The 15542-nt window shown below is 47.5% G+C and overlaps 1 protein-coding gene across 10 annotated transcripts in view; it reads right to left on the bottom strand.

Moving 5' to 3' along the window:
• The window catches only part of NCAM1 (neural cell adhesion molecule 1), a 103486-nt gene extending 88611 nt beyond the window's left edge, over positions 1 to 14875 (bottom strand). For all 10 annotated transcript variants that reach the window (XM_071576412.1, XM_071576416.1, XM_071576413.1 and 7 more), the window contains exon 1: positions 14632 to 14875. In XM_071576412.1, the coding sequence (XP_071432513.1) occupies positions 14632 to 14686 (55 nt within the window). In that variant the 5' untranslated portion in view covers positions 14687 to 14875. The remainder of the gene's footprint in view (positions 1 to 14631) is intronic.
• Between the last annotated feature and the right edge of the window lie 667 nt (positions 14876 to 15542).

Genomic DNA, 15542 nt, shown 5'->3' with positions numbered 1-15542 from the left:
AGAGCCAACCCCAGAGTTCCAACAGGTTAACTCTTAAAGGTGCCCCATATCCAATGAGGGAATGACACACCCTGCACACACCAAAGATCCCCTTTTCCTCCCCAAAAGCTGCTGCTGTGGGTCCAGCAGCACATTCCTCTTACAGTGTGCCCAACTCCTGCTGTGCCAGCGCAGACCCCCATTCCCAAAGGGAATGCTCCCATGCACCCTGCTCTCATGTGGAAATGGCTTTAAATTGCCATCAAACATGGAAATGCAGAGACTTTAAAAGGCTCCAGGCTCTGACGCAATGCCAGAGAGGGGTATTTTTAGTCCTAATCCATTTAAAGTGCTAAATTCCAGGGGAATCAGCGGCATTGCTTTCACTCACCACTCAGCTCAATTCTCCTGTCCCACCCCTCGCTGCAATCTTCAAGAAAAAGGAGATAAGAAAACCATTCACCTGATAAGGAAATACCTTTATCTTTTTTTTTTTTGTAATACTTGGACCCACTTCTGCTTGTCCCAATAAATAATAAATCACAAGTGCATTTGTACACAAAGGACACTGCAGAAATCCATAAATAATGCAGGGCCTTAACACACAAAATAAGGGAGTGTGGGATTTGCTATTTTTATCCCAAGTCTGCTTTGTATGTACCAATTTAGGTTGATGAAAAACAACTTCTGGGAATACACAGCAGCTTTGGAATAGGGCACTAATCATTGCCTTTTCTTGCCAGGGTGACTCCTGACACAAAGCCACAGGAAAACAGGATTGTAAATTCATGGATCAAGTTGGTCCGTATTTGGTTTGTGACTTCATTTAAATGTAGACCATTTTTCATCAAACAAGTATTCTTCACATACAGGTGGGTTCTTTTAATCAAAGTAAGTTTTGAAATCCTCATTAGGACTTTCACCTGCAGGTAATTGGCACATTCAGTCTTTTCTTTGGGGATTACCATTACCTGTTAAAAAGAAAAGACACTTCCATTTCTTGCCTTCAGAGCTCTCTCACTGACCACAAGTTATCACCTTCCCAATAAAATGATGCAAAACCAACGAGCTTGTGTCTAAATATTTCTTCTGCTGTCATACAAACCAATACCAATAATTGCTATTGACAAAAGGAGAAATATTTGGAGCGTGACTTGCACAGAGAAAAGAAAAACACCCTCCAGGTACTGCTGGAACAGCTTTTGCTCCAAGGGCAAAGGGTGTCTTTTAAACTTGAATATTCAGTGTCTACTTAGCAAAATAATGGCAATGGAACTGCTTCAGAAAATGTGTGTTTTTAAAAAGAGCCCAATGGAAACACTTTACAGAGCAGGTTTTCTCCTGGCACAGACACCGAGGAAAGAAAGGAGAGTCTCAGGAATGAGTCTGGGCAAGTTCTGCTCGACGATGCTCAGATTTGTAAGGGAAGATTTCTCTTCTTCCAACAGAATGGAAGTGTGAACTACTACGAAATGTTGACAGATTGGTTGAAATACCACCAGTGGCACCAGTGAACAGAGCTGGGGGTGCTCAGCAAGGAACAGATCACTGTTTACACAGATCTTCTGTATTGCTTCCCAACCACCCACAGCACATCCTCGTTAACAGCGGGTCACACTAATTGCAGTGTGAGCAGCAAGGCAAGTCCTGTGTGGGAAAAACACTTCCTCATAAGGCAATTTTTCCCCTCTTTCAATTAAATCCTTTTTTTTTTTTTGCCAGAAAGATCATCACAAATCATTTCAACTCGCAGAACATTCATATTTAAAAATAAATGGCCATTGTGCAGATTGACATTGATCTTTACTCACTGGGAACCTTCCCAGGGGCAGGTGGTCCCTCAACACCTCAACCAGGTGGGACAAATTCCCCCCTGGACATTAGAAAAAAATTCTTTGCAGAGAGAGAGCTCAGGGTTTTGAATGGGCTGCCCAGAGACGGGGTGGATTCCCCATCCCTGGAGGTTTTTCAGCTGAGCTTGGCCGTGGCACTGAGTGCCATGATCTGGTAAAGGGACTGGAGTTGGACCAAGGGTTGGACTTGATGATCTCAGAGGTCTCTTCCAACCCAACTGAGAAGAGCAACGAGGCTGGAGAAGGGACTGGAGCACAAGTGCTGTGGGGAGAGGCTGAGGGAGCTGGGGGTGTTGAGCCTGGAGAAGAGGAGGCTCAGAGGTGACCTCAGCACTGTCTGGAACTCCCTGAAGGGAAGTTCTGGCCAGGTGGGGGTTGGTCTCTTCTCCCAGGCACTCAGCAATAGGACAAGGGGGCACGATGGGCTCAAGCTCTGCCAGGGGAGGTTTAGGTTGGATATCAGAAAGAAATTCTTTGCAGAGAGAGTGCTCAGGGATTGGAATGGGCTGCCCAGAGAGGGGGTGGATTCCCCATCCCTGGAGGTTTTTCAGCTGAGCTTGGCCGTGGCACTGAGTGCCATGATCTGGTAAAGGGACTGGAGTTGGATCAAGGGTTGGACTTGATGATCTCAGAGGTCTTTTCCAACCCAATCAATTCTATGGATGTGGCACTGAGTGAGAATCCACCATGTCTTGATCCAACCCTACTGTGATCACCAGCCCAGGGTTGGACCAAGGGTTGGACTTGATGATCTCAGAGGGCTTTTCCAACCCAATCCATTCCATGGATGTGGCAGTGACGGAGAATCCACCACATCTTGATCCAACCCCACTGTGATCACCAGCCCAGGGCACAGAGTGCCCTGAGCTGGTGATCACAGTGGGGTTGGATCAAGGGTTGGACTTGATGATCTCAGAGGGCTTTTCCAACCCAATCCATTCCGTGATTCTCCCTGGGTGATAAAAACTTTGCACACCCTCAGTGCAGGATTTACCTCCCTGTGACTGTTACAGTGCAAAGGCAACCACGGACACAAAAACCATTCCTGTGCCAGGAATAAAAGAATCCTCCCAACAGAAAATCATCATTTTCAAGCATCCAGAAAGAAGTGACTTTTATTCTGTTCAAAAGAAACGTTTCAGAGCGGAAAATTTTGTCTTCTAGACACAAATCCAGCACCACATTTTGCCCACGAAGCACAAACTCCCCTGAGTTTCCTTGCACAAATGGGGTATTTAATGAAATAGCAATTCCACAGAGAAATGGAGAAAAATTGTAGAGCTAACTGGGCAAAGCCCATCCATAAAAAAAAAAAAAAACAACAAAAAAAATCACCAAAAACCCAGTGGGCAAAGCTACAAGTGAATCAACACGAAATTAAATCTCTGCTTGCCATTCCTCTTCTTCCAGGCAATGACTCCTCTTAAGCAAAACTCAGCTTTAAGACCAAGGATTTATTCCTCCTCGTGGCATTCATTAAGACTCTCACTTGTAGCAGCTCTCTGAGTACCTTGCAGAGCGTGGCCATCACAAACACACATTTATTTTTATTTTCCTAATGGTATCCCAACACGCCTGGTTTATTCCTAACAAATACCAAGCACCAGGGAGTAAATAACAAACGTTAAATGCCTTCAAGTTGCATCCCACAGATCACGAAGAGATTAAACTCCAAAAGGATTTAGGGGACTGTGGAGTAATTCTGTGTGTCTGTTCACAACCCCTAAAAGCGTGTTATACTTCTGAGGGATTATCTGCTGAAAACACAACACTGAACCACAGCTCCTGGGTCTGTTCTTTTGATTTCTGCAGGCTTAGAATAATTTAATAAGTGACTCGGACAAGCAGCTGTTGATTAGATTTTTCTAAAATGCTGCACACCAGTTTCTGATGACTTTCTCTCACTAGTAACATAGTGAAAAATACAGAATTAAGCCCTCAAAAAATTGCAGTTTGCCAAGACTGTGGATATGAATTTTACACAAATCCTGAACTGCACATTGATGTGTGTTATTTACACCCACAACTAAAGAAAAACTTTAAAGGTTGTTATTTTAAGGCTTCCAAAGCACCCCAAGAGTGCCAAACCTTCCACAATGATTCAACAATTAATGGTAATTATCTAACAATGTTATTAAACAGGTAACACTAAAGGGAAATGTAACATCACCACTGGCTGGACAGATTATTTGCTATTATATTTAATCTCTGCACAGTGCAAGTGCAAAGTGTTATAGATGAAAATATGGAGAAAATAAATGCTCCAAGAGATGCAAAATGGATTGCAGAGATGGGTTGGGGGTTTCCCTCTGACTGTAGGTGTGGGGACTGCAGTGCAAAGCTTTGGAACACCATGAAAATCCATCAATTCCTACCCCAGAACAAGCACAGCTGCACCCACACCAACACCCCAGAGCCAACAACTCTCACTGAAATACAATAAAATGAACATTTATCACAGGATTGCTCTCCCTGCCTTTATTCACACCAAAATTCCTCCTGCTCCCAACAAAGAAATCCACTGAAAACACCGTTCTGATTACAGAGAGCAACAATAAAAACACCAGAAACTCCATTGCAGTGATTCAATTCTGCAAAAACATTTCCAAGTGGAAATCAACCTTAGCCCAGCCAGAACAGCACCACTCAAACTGCTCTGCTCTCCTCAGTCCTGGGATAACTGTTCCCAAACCCCTCCTGGTTTAACACACTCACCCCTGAATTCCACCCTCAGAGGGAACCATCGGAGAGATCACGGCACAACAAAAGGACTCCTGTGTAGGAAAATATGCCCAAGTGGTTGATATAACACCAGGAAAATCAAAAGAGGGACTTCAGCAACCAGCACAGCTCAATATTATTGATCCAGCACCCCCCTGTGATAACATCTCTGCATTTGGGAAGCACTGGGGGATATTTTAGTTGTCTGAACTGCAGTGCCCAACGAAAGTCTTGATTTCTGCACTGCCTTCAGCAGGGACAGAGTCACTACAGCAACAGGTGAGGCTTCACCTGCTGCACACACAGGCTCAGGCTGCAATTTCCTACTCACAGAGCCAAAATAAAATTCACACTAGAGAGTCCTATATATATATATTTTTTTACACACATTTATCTTTAACTTGTGTATCTTCTCCCTCCCAATATCAAGCAAAACAGTTTGTGAGTTGTCACTGACCAAAATCCCTACTGGGCACTGAAGTTCATGTTTTAAATCTAAAAAAAAAACCAGTTTTTTGGGTTTTTTTTAGACTGTCAGGCACATTCCTTGTTTAGACAAGGATGTCTCAGGTCAAAGGAATCAAAAGCTCACCTTTCCTGGATTTTTCCATGCAAACAAAGGATGCAGCTCATTGACACATCACCTCACATTGCTCCAAAGATTCAGGTAAAATCCACATTACCAGAGGAATGAGAAACCTGGTTATCCCAAAACTCACACAACCTCAACACTCCCTCAACCTTTACACATTCCATGAGTTTTCCAAAGGGCTCAACATCTGGATCTGTGTTCACAAAAGGCAAAACACTGAACATTTCACCCACATTTGATTTCAACTCCCAGTTTCCTGATGCCTCCCACGTAATTCCCAGTTTCCTCATGCCCCCCATTTAATGTGGGTGCAATTCCCAGTTTCCTGATGCCTCCCATGTAATTCCCAGTTTCCTGATGCCCCCCATTTAATGTGGGTGTAATTCCCAGTTTCCTGATGCCCCCCAATGTAATTCCCAGTTTCCTGATGCCCCCATCTAAAGTGGGTGCAATTCCCAGTTTCCTGATGGCTCCCAAGTAATTCCCAGTTTCCTGATGCCCCCCCATTTAATGTGGGTGTAATTCCCAGGTTCCTGATGCCCCCCATGTAATTCCCAGTTTCCTGATGCCTCCCATTAATTCCCAGTTTCCTGATGTCCCCCATTAATTCCCAGTTTTCTGATGCCCTCCATTAATTCCCAGTTTCCTGATGACCCCCATTTAACGTCGGTGCAATTCCCAGTTTCCTGATGCCTCCCATGTAATTCCCAGTTTCCTGATGCCCCCCATTAATTTTCAGTTTCCTGATGCCCTCTGTTAATTCCCAGTTTCCTGATGACCCCCATTTAAGGTGGGTGCAATTCCCAATTTCCTGATGCCTCCCATGTAATTCCCAGTTTCCTGATGCCCCCCATTAATTTTCAGTTTCCTGATGCCCTCTGTTAATTCCCAGTTTCCTGATGACCCCCATTTAAGGTGGGTGCAATTCCCAATTTCCTGATGCCTCCCATGTAATTCCCAGTTTCCTGATGCCCCCCTGGCATCCAGCGGGTGCCATCCCAGGCTGGGCAGTCCCTGCCCACCCTCAGACCCTCCAAGCCAACTCTCCCCACCCACCACAAGCCCCCAAAGGGGCTGTTCTTCCCCCGAACACTGCACGAATTCAGCCCTCCCACTTGAATGGAATAAAACCCCCTTTGAGCACAACAACTGCAGTGCCCCCCCTGCCTCTCCCTTCCCTCCGTGCTCACACAATGCAAATCAGGCAAAGTGCCTTGGAAAGGGTGATTAATATGCAAGGACAGGCTGCTTTCCGTGGGCTCTGCACAACCACCACCATCCACAGCCCGAGGTTCCCTCAATTATTCCCACTGTTGATCTGAAACAGGAGATTATGCAATAATGCCCCACACATTAACAGCCCAATTTGCCAATATTGTGTAAACACCACCCAACTGGCTGTTCAGCTTTTGTGTCCAATATCCCACATAGGAAGGCACTGAAAAAAAAAAAAAAGGGATTTAAATTTATGAATGTTTCATGCACATCAGTCTTCACGTTAAAAAGGCTGCAGTCGGAACTCACTGCAAAGAACTGCACTCCTTTTTTTCTTCAAGAAATGTTTAGGGTTTTTGTTTTCATAAACCAAGAAATTTTACAATCTTATAATTAACTTTCAGCGACAATTAACTGACTTCTGTATGAATACACTGCAGTTCAAGTAGCATTTAATGTAATTTTTTATAGTAGCATTTAATGTAATTTTTTATAGAGTTGCTTTTGATACAAGTGATGAAACTTATGAAAAAGTCCATTCAAATCTGGAGACAAATTTGTATTTCCATTGCCCAAAATCTCCATCACTGTTTTGCATCATTGGTCACCAGGTCAACTCCACCTTCCTGGTAAAACTCAGCCAGGTCTCTCCTATTCCAAGCCCTGATAAACCATCCAAAACGTGGCCTAAACATGTTAACTGACTAATTTCTTCATCTAATCCTTCATTTCACACTTCCCAACCTTTCCACACAGATTTAAACACTCCCATTCCCGTCTCTGGAATGGTATTTCAAGTCAGCCAACATGATAAATTATTAACCATAAACCACTAACCAATAATTAACATTCTCATCTTCCAGAGGTTGATACAGATCACCCCTACAAACAAAAGGAAATGAAACATTGAAGTGTCTATTCTGACTATTTTTGTAGGAGTTGGTGTATGAAAACCAGAGTAATTGAGGTTGGAAGGGACATCTCCAGCTCATCCAGGAGGGCAGGGCAGATCCAGCAGCTTATCCAGGAGTGTGTCCAGGTGGGTCCTGCACCCCTTCATGGCTGGAGATCCACAACCTCCCCCAGGATTCAATTAAATTCAAAACAAAAGGGGCTTTGTTCTGTTTCCACATATCCAGAGAGGATTTCCTGTATTCCAGTTTGGGGCCCTTGTCTCTTGTCAGCCAGGAGAGTCTGGTTGTCTCCTTCACTCCTTCCCACCAGGTGTTTATCCACAATAACATCCCTTTTTAAGTCTTCTATTTGCAGTTTCAGCCTTTTTCCACTTCTTCTTGTCCAGATCTTGTCTCCAATTGCTTCACTGGACTCACTCCAGTAAGTCCATGTATTTTTTTTTTGTCCTGAAGAGCCAGAACTGGTCCCAGCACTCCAAATGTGGCCTCACCAGTGATGAGCAGGTGGAGTTCCAGAAAATTCACCTGACCTGCCTGATATTAACCATGAACTGTGAAAAGTACCCACCCAGATTGACCAGGACCTTGTAACAGCCTTGAACACAAACATTTTTCAAAGAAAACACAAACATTTTTCAAAGAAAACGTTTTTCAAAGAAAACACAAATTTTGTTATTCAAGACATTACGAAACTGACAATTCTGCAACAATTAGAACAGTCAAAGAGTTTCTTTATGTGCATTCTGTGCCAGCCAACACTGACCTGATAAGGTGATGGATGTTTGTTTTAACTTGAAATGGACTCTCCATTCTAAGAAATGAACCCCTCCAATGGATCTCCAAAATATTTTCCACCTTATTCCACCAAGACAGTAATAAATTGGGCAACTCCCAGTTCTCCCAACACGCCCTGCAGATCTTTGTCTTGTCACCAGATCCAGGATCCAAATAGATGATGGATCAACCACAGCACGTCTCACATTACTGGCTCCAGCCTAAACTTAATTTTCTTGCATCACATTTACAGATATAGGGCCCCATCCCTGCCATTACACACAGCAGGAATAGCTGGAGGGTCTGGCAGGGTCTGTCCCTCCCTCCCTTATTTCTGTCACTCTCTGGGTTTGGGCCCATTTGGGACCTGCTTTTAAACCACTCTTAAGTTTATCTGCAGAAAACCAGAACCTTAAAGATCTTTGGTACCTCCATTACCTGGGCAGGGCAGAAACACAGACCTGTGGTGAGCAATTACAGACCTGAGCTGGAAATCTCTCTGCCTTATTTTCAAATCTGAGGTCTATTTTTGAACCTAAGGCAGGAAGTTGAGACATTTATGTTCAGGCACAAGCACCTTTTCTTTCTTCAAACCCAACAAGGCTCCCTGACTCCTGCTGCAGACACACAGGCCTAAAGGATTACTCAATCTCCATGCTAATTATTCACTTTTAAGTGTGATGGCTTAAGAATTTGGGTAACTCATCCAGCTCTGTGAATATACCCCACAGCTGCTGCTTCTTCAGAGGGCTCTGGTGTCTTAAACTCCATTTGCTTCCCAGGACAAACCTTCCATTGTTTCATATTCCCCCAAAATCAGCTTCTTCTAAAGATCTGAAGTTACCAGGACTAAGAAGGTTCTTTATTTGTTCAATAGTTTAGCTGAAGTACCTTCAATATATAAATTATTTGTGTTAAAACAAAAGCAACCTCAGAAGTCAAAGCCCATAACAAGGTCCAAAAAATGCTCTAACGAAGCTGTCAGGTGGCCTTGGACATTTTCACACACATCATCTACTCTCTACACCTCCACGTGCTTTGGCACAAGATTTTTCATGGAATCATCACATCACTGAGGTTGGAAAAGCCCTCCAAGGTCACCGAGTCCAACTTGTTCCCAATGCCCACCTTGTCCCCAGCCCAGAGCACTGAGTGCCATGTCCAGTCATTCCCTGGACACTTCCAGAGGTGGAGACTCCAAACCTCCCTGGGCAGCCCCTTTTTCCAATGCCTGACCACCCTTTCCAGGAACAAGCTTTTCCTGAAATGTCTTTTTGTGGAATCAGAGAATCACTAAGGTTGGAAGAGACCTTTAAGATCACCAAGTCTGACATCAAACCCGGCACCACCACACCATGTCACCAAGTGCCATGTCCACATGTTTTCTCAACTCTTCCAGGGATGGTGACTCCACCACTTCCCTATCTTTCATCCTGGGAAGATTGTGAAGTGCAGGTATCATTCATTGTGTGGACAATAATTATCTGCCTCCACATCATCTTAGATATGGAAAGATATTGAGGGGCTGGAGCGGGTCCAGAGAAGAGCAACGAGGCTGGAGAAGGGACTGGAGCACAAGTCCTGTGGGGAGAGGCTGAGGGAGCTGGGGGTGTTCAGCCTGGAGAAGAGGAGGCTCAGAGGTGACCTCAGCACTGTCTGGAACTCCCTGAAGGGAAGTTCTGGCCAGGTGGGGGTTGGTCTCTTCTCTCAGGCACTCAGCAATAGGACAAGGGGGCACGATGGGCTCAAGCTCTGCCAGGGGAAATTGAAGTTGGAGATCAGAAAAACATTCTTTGCAGAGAGAGTGCTCAGGGATTGGAATGGGCTGCCCAGAGAGGGGGTGGATTCCCCATCCCTGGAGGTTTTTGAGCTGAGCTTGGCCGTGGCACTGAGTGCCATGATCTGGTAAAGGGACTGGAGTTGGACCAAGGGTTGGACTTGATGATCTCCGAGGGCTTTTCCAACCCAATCCATTCTGTCATTCTATGGATGTGGCACTGAGTGAGAATCCACCACATCTTGATCCAACCCTACTGTGATCATCATGTCTTGATCCAACCATGTCTTGATCCAACCCCACTGTGATCATCATGTCTTGATCCAACCATGTCTTGATCCAACCCCACTGTGATCATCATGTCTTGATCCAACCATGTCTTGATCCAACCCCACTGTGATCATCAGCCCAGGGCACTCCGTGCCCTGGGCTGATGATCACAGTGGGATTGGATCAAGGTTTGGACTTGATGATCTCGAAGGTCTTTTCCAACCCAATCCATTCTGTAATACTCTGATATAGTGGAAAGTACTGGACTTCAACCCACTAATTTACTTAAACCTGAAGTTTCCCCTTGATTTCCATCTATTTTCCCTGCATTATGAACTAAACCCCGCAGCAGCCCCTCCCTGCAGAGCCTCGCAGTGCCCGCCCGAGCAGAGCCATCAGCAGCCTTTGCCATTTGGCTCTCGCGGTCCCTTCCAAAGGCATCGCTCCTAATGAGCAGCTGCATTTCCCCACCATCCCTGAAAGGGCTTAATGGCCCCGCAGCCAGGCCCACCTCATTTACATCCCTTTGCATCAGCACCCAGGGCTTTCCACCGCCCTAATGTGTTTTCCTAAACAAAAGAAGCCAAAGCCAGCACAGATCTGACCTTCAAATTTGCTTCTGTGATTTTTATAGCTCAATGTCTATTTGCCTGGTGGCTCTTTTTTTTTTTTTTTACCTCCCCCCCTCCGGGACTGTTGTGATGAAAACAGACACATTAATTCCCAGGAAAACATGCGCAAAGGAGCCATCCAGGAGAACGGAGGTGCCTGGGAGCTGTAGTTCCCTTCATGACACACCCTGTGCCAAGTTATTCCCATTTTTCCCGTTCTACAAAGCAGGACAAGCAACACAATTTTGTTTCCTCACTGGTTTCCAATTGTGGTACCTCCAGTTGAGTTGCTCTGCTTATTTTCTCCTTCGTTTTGGATCTCTGTGAAGGCACAAAATTGGGAATACAACAAAGGCAATGTCTGTTCACTGCACCTGAAAAACACTGTCATGGCCACTCCTTGGATTTCTCTGATAGTTCCCTGCATCAAAGCCAAGACATTTCCAAAGGAGACAACTTCTCCCAGTGGCATTTTGGGAACTTCATAATATCTGTCTTACTATTTGCAAGTTGTGAGTCAAGAGCACAACAGAATTGGCATTGACAGATCGAGTCACGCTGGAATTACACAGCCCTGCAAACCCAATTCTCCAAAAACCACACAGGAGAAACAACAAAACCCCCCAGAATTGTGCATTCTGGTTGTAAACAGGATCACCAGGTGTGTTAAATAATGAGGGAAAAGAGAGTATGGCCTTTTAAATGAGAAAATAAAACGTGCTTTTGTCTCAGTGCCTCGCAGAGTGATGGCAGCAGATGCAGGTCCCCCCTCCTCCCCCAGCAATTGGTTCTGCTTCCCTGCCAGCCACGGAGGAAATCCAGGGCATTATCCCCCTCCCAACCCTCAAACAAACAAGCAACAGCCTCCCCAAACCACACCATTCTCTATCAGCAAGAGACCAATCACTTAAACCCAATGGCACAGAAGTCTGTCCTTAAAATTTATGTTTCTGGAGATGAGCCAAGAGAAGTGAAGGCACTTTCAGCCTGGAGAGCAGCCACAATCTTTAACACTTAAAAACTGGGTATTCCTGAAATTACCAATATATTAAATGTCCTTAGCAAAAAAAACAACAACAAAAAAACAGCCCACAAAACCCCCTAAGAGTCAAGCCAGGAATTTTCAGGTTCAGAGAATAAAGTTTATACATAATACTCTATTATTTAAGAAACCATAGAGCTCAGGATGTACATGAAAGGAGATGAGCCATCTGCTCTGTCTGTAAATCAGCTCCTAAATTATCAGGGAATGTTTTCATTTAAGTGTAGACTAAATAAATCATTGCTCTCTCAGGCCACAGGGATACACAGAAAACGTGAAATTATCCTAAAAGACATCAAGGCATAGTTTTGTTCTGAACATACCCCACAACTGTGGCTCAGACAACAACCTCTTCAGGGATTCCTCACTGCAACCATCCACCTCTTGCACTGAAGCTGCAGTTGGGGGTTCTTTATTTGCACAATCACAGCTGCTCCCCCTTTTCACTGCCACCTCCTGCAACACCAGAACCAAAGCCCAAAGCAAAACCCCTTCTCCCCCATCACAGGATGGTGAGATTAAAAAAAAGAAAGCAACCAGAGCATCCTTTAGGGTGGAAAGCAGAGCTGATATGCTGGGTGCTGCTTCTGCCATAAACACTGCTGCTGCTTTGTTCTAGCTTTTTAATATTTTATTTGGTTTTTCTGTTCTCCATTTTATGCTGATTTAACAGTTCCAGCTGTGCAGCTCCCTAGGCACTCTACATATTCATAATTATTATTATTGGATAAACATGTATTTGAGTGGGGCAACAGATGATACGCAGATAATTTTCCTTTTGCTTACTCCTATTTATTTCCCCGGGAAAAAAAAAAGAAACCCGCTTTATTCTCCCCTCCCACAGCTGACAAAGCCTGTGTGAATGTGTCAGGGAGAGCTGTGGAATCGGAGCAGTCTGGCATCTCGGAATGGGTGAGATCAGGAATGTGCAGGGATGGGGATGGGAGGGTGTGGCCGAGGCAGATGCAGAGCTGGGGATGGGGAAGAAGTGCTGGAAACGGGCACACAACCCGCCTTGTTTGTCACACAGACCCTCCGGAACGCAGCGATGTGTTTTCTGTTTAATTAAAGAGAAGCTCTACAGCAGCACGGGAGGGCTGGGCATCGTCAGGGATGGGTGTTGTGCTGATGTTAAACAGGTGGCTGGGGCTGGAAACAGCCACGGGTGGGAATGGGGGGGCCGCGACACAGCCCCACGACAGCGACTGGCGATAGTGGAGGGAGCCACGGCAGAAGGAATTCTCGAAGGAGAGAAGGAATCGAGGGATGGAGGGTAAGGACAGCACTGAACTGGAGCTGGGCAGAGAGGTGTGTGCCAGCAGCGATGGGATGAGCAGGGATGGGGAACACGACAAGGACACACGGACAGGCACAGGGAATCCGCAGGGAGCCGGACAGGGCACGGGAATCCGGACCGAGCACCAGGAATACGGAGAGAGCAAGAGAATCCGGACAGGGCACGGGAATTCGGACCGAGCACCAGGAATACGGAGAGAGCAAGAGAATCCGGACAGGGCACGGGAATTCGGACAGGGCACGGGAATCCGGACAGGGCACCAGGAATACGGACAGGGCACCAGGAATACGGACAGGGCACCAGGAATCCGGACCGAGCAAGGGAATCCGGGCAGGGCACCAGCGTCCAGCACCAGCAGAGAGAGGCTGCGGCACCAAAGGCAATGCCAGCCCCGACGCGCAGACGGACCAGACAAGCCGTGCCGGGGCTTTAGGCCAGAGTGGGCTCAAGGCGGGGCGGAGGAAGGGGCTGGTGAGCCGCAGGGCAGGGCAGGGCAGGGCAGGGCCGGGGGAAAACCTGCGGGAACACTCCCTGGTGAGGGGGGACAGCGCAGAGCAGGGGCCGGCGGGGCTGAGGATGGAGGGATGGACGGAGAGATGGATGGACAGAGGGATGGATGGAAGGATGGATGGATGGAGGGATGGATGGATGGATGGATGGAGGGGATAGATGGAGGGATGGATGGACAGAGAAATGGACAGAAGGATGGATGGATGGATGAAGGGATGGACGGACAGAAGGATGGATGGACAGAAGGAGGGATGGATGGATGGACGGACAGAAGGAGGGATGGATGGACAGAAGGATGAATGGCCGGACGGAGGGATGGACGCCACGGGGATCCTTCCCGGACACAGCCGGGGCGGGGCGGGCGCAGGTGTGGCCGCTCCAGCCCAACCTGCGGTGTCGGGGCGGTACCGGCGGCTCCCGAGCGGCACCGGCGGGTACCCCCGCGCCCGTGGGCCGTTCGCGCCCGGCTCCCGCTCCACAACGGCAGCGCCCGCGCCCCTCCTGCGTGGCTTTTTTTCTCCCCCCTTTACTATTTTCTATCATTATTATTATCCCAGCTGCTCAATCCAGCGCCTTCCACGTCCACCGCATCCGTCCCTCGCCGCGCCGCCCGTGCCCCGCTCGCCGGCGGGAGGGGCTGGGGGCGGCGGGCGGGAGGGGGGAGGTGGATGGAGCATCCTCGACATCCACAATGAACCCGCCGCGACAATGACACCGACACCCGCACACCGCCGCCTCCCGAGCATCCCGCGGGCCATTGTCTGCGCGGGAGGGACGGAGGGAGGGAGGTGCGGTCCCCGCTCACAGCCCCGGCGATCCTCCCTCCCGCACCGGGCATCCCTCCCGCAGCCGCGGCCATTCCCCCGCACCGGGCATCCTCCCCGCAGTCCCGGCCATCTCCCAGCACCGGGCATCCCTCCCGCAGCCCCGGCTGCGCCCTCGCACCGGGCATCCCTCCCGCAGCCTCGGCCATTCCCCCGCACCGGGCATCCCTCCCGCAGCCCTCCCGCAGCCCCGGCCATCCCTCCCGCCCCGCGGCGGTGCCGCCCCGCTCGCCCCCATTGTTCCGCCGGTACCTGCGGCTGGCAGCAGCAGCGCCAGGGCCCAGGGCAGCGCGGCGAGCCGCAGCATGGCAGCGGCGGGGCTCGGGGCTGGCAGCGGCGCCGCGGTCGGACGAGGCTCGCAGGCTGTGCCGCTCCGGAGCTGCCCCGAGCGCAGCCGCTCCCGCCCCGCCCGGCGCGGCCGCACGGACCGACCGACTGACTGACTGACAGCCGCGCCACCGCCGATCCCTGCTCCGGCAGCGCCGCGCTCCGTGTCCTTCCGCCCGCCGCAAATAGTGCCGGGGAGGGGAGGGGAGGAGAGGGGAGGGGAGGGGAGGGGAGAGGAGGGGAGGGGAGGGGAGGAGAGGGGAGGGGAGGGGAGGAGAGGGGAGGAGAGGGGAGGAGAGGGGAGGGGAGGGGAGGGCAGGGGAGAGCAAGGCAAGGAGCAGAAACAAGGGGGTCAGGGGAGGTTCGGACTCGAGGATAAGCAAAAAAATATGCAAATAAAAAATCATTTAATAATAATAATTTAATAATAACTATTATTATTTAATAAAATAATCATTTAATAATAATTATAATCATGATAATTAAATTATATGGTCATATAATATATATAAACTATGTAATATATAATATGATATATGTTATATATATCACATACAATATATATCATATTACATAGATATAGAATAAAGTATATAATGTGTAATGTGATATGTGATATATAGTGTGATGTATGGTAGATAATATATATATCATATGTTATATGAAAGTATATCACATACACAATATACAATGTTGCATACAATATATAACATGTTACATCCAATATATATTAAAGTATATCACATACATAATATATAATATTACATACAATGTACAATATATGTCACATCCAATATATAATATTACATAGATATAGAATAAAGTATATAATATGT

This window comes from Pithys albifrons, chromosome 23 (assembly GCF_047495875.1).
Source record: "Pithys albifrons albifrons isolate INPA30051 chromosome 23, PitAlb_v1, whole genome shotgun sequence".
NCBI classification, from domain to species: Eukaryota; Metazoa; Chordata; class Aves; order Passeriformes; family Thamnophilidae; genus Pithys; species Pithys albifrons.
Note: the sequence above shows the minus strand (reverse complement) of the source record. Positions and strands in the feature narration are given on the sequence as shown.